The sequence below is a fragment of the Rattus norvegicus genome, chromosome 12, assembly GCF_021556685.1.
Source record: "Rattus norvegicus strain SHRSP/BbbUtx chromosome 12, alternate assembly SHRSP_T2T, whole genome shotgun sequence".
NCBI classification, from domain to species: domain Eukaryota; kingdom Metazoa; phylum Chordata; class Mammalia; order Rodentia; family Muridae; genus Rattus; species Rattus norvegicus.
In genome coordinates this window covers 24507104-24512877 of record NC_141545.1, presented here as the reverse complement: position 1 = coordinate 24512877, position 5774 = coordinate 24507104, and the positions used below count along the sequence as shown (strand labels likewise).

The window sequence follows — 5774 nt, the reverse complement described above, 5'->3', positions numbered from 1 at the left end:
TCTTTCTCATTTGATCCTCTGTGGGTTGGACTAGCACTTTTGCCGTTTACTCTTTTTGTGTTGTGGTGTTGCTACTGTTTGAATTTCCACCGTCTGGGGCACGAATGCATTTGCTGGGAAGAGCCAACTAGTGATGGGCCACAGGATCGTGTGTAAATAAACATGCCAGCCCACCCTGCTCGTAAATCGATTGTAAAAACTCGTTAAGCATGGGAAACTCACACTCCACCCCACTCCTGTCAGCTCTTCAGGAGCTTCTTGGTCAGCGTAAGCTTAAAATCGAAAGGAAAATCCTGCTGAGTTTTCTTGATGAGTGTGATCGTTGTGCTCCGTGGTTTATAGTGTCAGGGACTCTTACTTTACGGGCATGGGACAAGTTAGGAAGAGATCTGGATAGGGAAATAACAGAGGGCACGCTTAAACCAGGGACAAAGTCGCTCTGGCGAATGGTCCGTGCCTGCTTAGAAGATAAACGATGTGAGGAAGCTATTAGAATAGGTCAGAGAATCCTTACAGAGCAACAAGAAAGCATGTCGGAGGGAGAAAAGGTCTCGAAGGGAGAAAAGAAAAGAAAAGGAGATTTAATTTTATGGACCCCGCTCTAGTGGCAGTGTGTTGGTTGATAGCCAACGTTAATTTTTGAAGCACAGTGTTTTATCTGTGCTTGTGCTCCCAGCCCACACAGTAGTGGGGGTGAAACTAGCTGTAGATCTGCTGCAGTGAGCATGGAGACTTCTCAGTCTCACCCAATTTTTCTGGCTCTTCAAGAGCTGTTTAAAAGAAAAAGGCTTAGGATAAAAAGAAGCACTATAGAGAGATTTCTTAGTGAATGCGAAGCCATTGCACCTTGGCTCGCTGTCTCTGGGGATCTGAGGGTGGACAGCTGAGATAAGCTGGGAAAGATTTAAATTTCACTTGGGAGCAAGGAATCCTAAAGGCAGAGTTTCAGCCGGTATGGCACTTAATGTGTAGCTGCCTAGAAGATCAGAAGTGCTGTCAGCAGGCTATAAAAAAGGGACAGGCTTCGTTAGAAATGCTACAGGAGGAACAATCTGAAAAGGCTGAGAGTGAGGTGGGGAAAGACTCTAAAGAAACAAGAACAAGAAAAGCATTTCTGCCTTTAGTGGCCTGACCTTCAACTTTTGCTCACAGAAAGAGAGTGCTCATTAAGAGAAGTTCTTTAAGGGAGCCTACCTTATCTGCTGGCCTTATTCCAAGAGAGGAGTCAGTCTCCAGCATTAAGTTACATTTCCCGTTAGTCATCATTAACATGGAGAGTGCCTTTGATCCTATCCCCTCAGCAGCCAGCTCCTGCCCCTATGGTAAAAATGCCCCAGGTTTGGGGACAGAGAAGGCCCTAAAATAGTTTCAGAAAAAAAGAATCTACAACAAACTGTGAAAAACTTTGTTTTGCCAGTCAAAATTTAGAATTCAGGAATTTGTCTGTGGGCAAGGTCAAGATTAATGTTTTCTTTTCCATGGGCCTTTAGCCCACTGAGAAAGTTTGATAAAGGGCCGCTACTGAGGTCCTGAAAGTCCCAGGTGAACTGGTTACAATTCTTTTGTCAGCTACTTGACGGAAAAGATCATTTAAAAACATTAAATGATTTTCAGAAATTACTAGGAAGCATAAATTGGATTCGACCCTATATTAAAATGCCAAATATAGATTTACAGCCACTCTATGAGATCCTGAAAGGGGATTCTCAGCTTACTTAACCCCGTGCTTTAACCAAGGAAGCACGATTATCTTTAAGGAAAGTAGAAGAAAGACAGGAAAAGGCAATGCTAAGAAGGTACAAGGAAAAGGAGGATCTCTTTTTGTGTATACTGAGAACCTTTCGTCAGCCTACAGGAGTGCTATGGCAACAAGGACCGCTTCTGTGGATTTATCCGCATATTTCTCCAAATAAAACCCTTGAATATTATCCTTCTGCTGTTGCACAGCTTGTTATCTTAGTTGTTAAATCTTGTATTCAGCATTTTGGTATTTTACCCAAGAAAATTATTATACCATATACTGCAACTCATATGGAAACATTGTGTGCCTTGATAGATGATTGGGCCATATTACACTGTAGTTTTGATGGAGAGTTTAACAATCATTATTCTAAGGATCCTTTCCTACAATTTTTTTTACTGAACATCCAGTGATCTTTCCTAAGATCACTGCCTCAGAACCTTTGTCTGGAGCGTTAGATATTTATACAGATGGCTCCAAAACAGGTGTAGGTGCCTATATGGTTGATTCTCAAGGACCAGTATTAATTCAATACAGTCCAGGCACCCCCCAAGTTATAGAATTCAAAATTGTATTGGAAGTTTTTAAAAGATTTCATGATTCTTTTAATTTAATTTCTGATTCTGCTTATGTAGTTAACGCTGTGTGATCACTTGAAATTGCAGGGCCAATTAGGTCAACTAGTACTGTATGTCAAATTCTTTTAGAATTACAAAATTGATTTGGGCCAGAAAGAATAAATTTTTCATACAACATATTCGAGCTCATACTAATTTGCCTGGTCCCATGGCCATAATTACGCCCTGGTAGATGCTAGTACTCCAATTGATCTCGCTAGAGAATTTCATCAAAAGTTTCATGTTCCTGCTTTCACACTTCAACAAAAATTTAAAATCTCTAGAGCTGCGGCTCCTGATGTGGTGTTACGTTGCCAGAATTGTGTTCAGTTTCACCACCCTCCTCAGGTGGGGATTAACCCTCGTGGTCTGATTCCACTAAAACTTTGGCAGATGGATGTCACACACATGTCTCAATTTGGAAATTTGAAATATGCTCATGTTTCTGTTGATACCTGTTCCGGTATTATATATGCCACTCTGGTGACTGGTGAAAAGGCTCGTAATGTCATTAGTCATTGCTTAGAGGTGTGGGCAGCCTGGGGAAAGCCTGATAGTCTCAAGACAGACAATGGGCCTGCCTACACTGCAAAGTCCTTTCAGGCATTTTGCCAGACAATGCAGGTCAGTCATACTACTGGATTACCATACAATCCCCAGGGTCAAGGAATTGTGGAAAGAGCACATCGTACCTTAAAAGAGCTTCTACAAAAACAAAAAGAGGGAATTGCTAGCGGCCGAACGCCAAAAGAACAACTTTCTTTAGCTTTGTTTTCTCTAAATTTCTTAATTTTGGATGCGCATGGCTGCTTTTCTGTGGATCGCCATGCTGCTACTAAACCTATGACTAATGCAGACGTAAAGTGGAAGGATATCTTAACTGATGAATGGTGTGGCCCAGATCCCATAATTTCGAGATCTAGGGGAGCTGTTTTTGTTCTTCCACAGAATCAAGACAATCCAATCTGGGTGCCTGAACGTTTGACTCCCAAACTGCCTCCTGCTATTTCTAAAGATGAGACTACGAACTCTACTATTACTACTGGGAATGGTGATCCAGGTTAATTCACTCACGCTGTGGGCTATTGCCAGATCCTGGCCAGAACCTATGCCAGTTCATAGCAATTCTACTGTCTTGCCAACTTTTTTCTCCACCTCCTGTTTGCGTGGTGTTCCTTGCATAGTGCCAAATGGAGAATCGCCCCAACAGTATACTGCCACTAATCTTTCTTTTTTTACATACATTATGTTTCACTCTTAAAAATTCCTCCCAGCCTTGTATATGGCTGCAAAGGAACACATTGGCTAATTGGTTAGATCCTGTTAGCAATGTGATATGGGCACTGAGACCATCCTGGCTGCTTTGAGTCAAATTACCCAAGGAGCCTCTTCAGGCAGTGGAGACATGTCAGTCAATAATTCTGCTGATTTGAACATTACAACTTTGATTTTTATACATAATTGTAGTTTTCCATCACATCCGGGGCAAGGCATTCACACACTGCATAACTCTACCTGCCGTAGAGTCTTACCTACTTGCCCCCCATATCAAGAATTTCCACCTGATTTTACCCCATGTCAGAGTCCATTCCATAGAGAAAAACAATTCCTACCAGAATTTGAGTTTTCCCCTCCTCTTGACCAGGTACAGTATGATCGGGGGAAAAATAAGACTGGCAAGCAAAATTTTTGACCTTGGTATCAATGGGTATTATCAAATGAACAGGGAGCATACACATCTCTAATTCCTTTTGCCCAATTATTAGGTGAAGACTTTACATTGTATAATATTTCAGCCACTAGGACGAATAACAAAACCAGTTTAGTAAATGTAAAGATTAATGGCCTTTTGGCAAATGATACTGCCATTGGAGCTTCAGTATGTGTTAGACCACCTTTCTTCTTTCTGATAAGCACTAATGTAAGCAATAATGCTTTAAATTGTAATAGCTCTGATGTAGTTTGTTATTTAGCTGAATGCTGGGATGGCACCAATGATACCGCAGTGATGGTCAAGATTCCTTCTTTTGTGCCAGTCCCAATAGAAGCCAACCCAGATAATTTTCCCATACTTCATTTACTAAGAACTAAAAGGGATTTTGGTATTACGGCAGCTATAATTTCAGCCATTGTACTGTCAGCCGCTACAGCAACAACAGCCAAGATTGCTATGACTAATCAAGTACAGACGGCTGAGACTATCAACCAGATTGTGGAAAAAATCGCAGTGGCACTAGAGATACAAGAAGAATTTAATACCCACTTGGCATCTGGTCTTCTATTAGCTAATCAATGGATAGATTTGATCCATGAACAAATTGAAGCATTATATTATATGACACAGTTGTCCTGTGTTTCCTCCCTTAGAGGCTTTAGTATTACTCCTTTGCAAGCTAACTTCTCTCAGTATTCTCAACAGAGCAAAGAAATCTCGAATTATCTGAAAGGAAACTGGTCCATGAAAGCAGAGCAATTATCAAGACAATTGCTTATGCAGATTGCTGTCCTTAACAACACTAGATTGGAACCTATCATGTTTGGAGATTTCACTTCATGGATTACCAATGCTTTCTCCTTTTTTAAAGAATGGTGTGGCATGTTTGCCTGGGTGGCCATTGTCCTCTTGGGATGTGGAGTATGTCTATGGCTTTTTTGCCGTTTACAACGAGAGCATGCCAGACACAAAGCGATTGTTTACCAAGCTATGGTTGCCATTGAAAGTGGTGCATCTCCCAACATATGGCTGGCCTCTTTGAAAAGTTAAGAGTTCGCCCTAGATCGTATTTTGTCATTTTGTCACTGTCATGTGAAGCCATTGTATCCAGAGACGGACAACTTTCCTCGGTCTCAGACCAACCTAAGGCAGGAGCCAGGTGGTGATAGGGTTAATCCAAGGATGGGTAAGGCCAAGCTATCGAGAGGAATGACCTAAGACAGGAGCAATGACAATATTAACGTGACACCCTGATCTAGACCAGTCATAGACAGAGGTGGCTACACCCCGTTTGAACATAAGGGCTGGTCAAATGCTCCTCTGCACAACCAACACATATAGCCCAGAACGGTGTGTTACAGCATAAGTTCATTTATTGCCATTAGGGTGCAGTCCTAACTGCAAGAGTGGCTCGGCATGGCTGAGCTGTGCACTCTGTGAGGCATGTCTGACCTCTCTCAGACCACTACCTCCATCTAATGGGTTCATTTTTAATAAAACAAAAAGAGGGAGATGTAGGGAGCGGCTAAAGATGGCGCCGACATCCAGTGGTCATTTGTGGTAAACACCTACAGCACATGTGTTGGCATACCCCCAGCACCTACAAGGCCAGGGTGATATTCATGCTAAATAGGTATTTCATACTCCACCAATCCCCAGTGGACAAATTTACAGCCACAGTCTGTTTTGTATATAAGGCAAG

The 5774-nt window shown here is 42.0% G+C and overlaps 1 protein-coding gene across 1 annotated transcript; it reads left to right on the top strand.

The window, feature by feature from the left end:
* The first annotated feature begins 209 nt into the window (after positions 1-209).
* LOC148002246 (endogenous retrovirus group K member 13-1 Env polyprotein-like) lies at positions 210-5122 on the top strand. The gene is made up of 2 exons (XM_087579489.1): positions 210-477; positions 4125-5122. The coding sequence occupies exons 1-2, from the start codon at positions 210-212 to the stop codon at positions 5120-5122; spliced, it is 1266 nt and encodes a 421-aa protein (XP_087435615.1).
* The last annotated feature ends 652 nt before the right edge of the window (positions 5123-5774 follow it).

Bases quoted from the DNA above. Each gene is read 5' to 3' on its own strand.
- LOC148002246 (XM_087579489.1), top strand. From the start codon at position 210: ATGGGAAACTCACACTCCACCCCACTCCTGTCAGCTCTTCAGGAGCTT. The intron at 478-4,124 runs GTGAGGAAGCTA...CCCAATTATTAG, and splicing joins CTGCTTAGAAGATAAACGAT to GTGAAGACTTTACATTGTAT.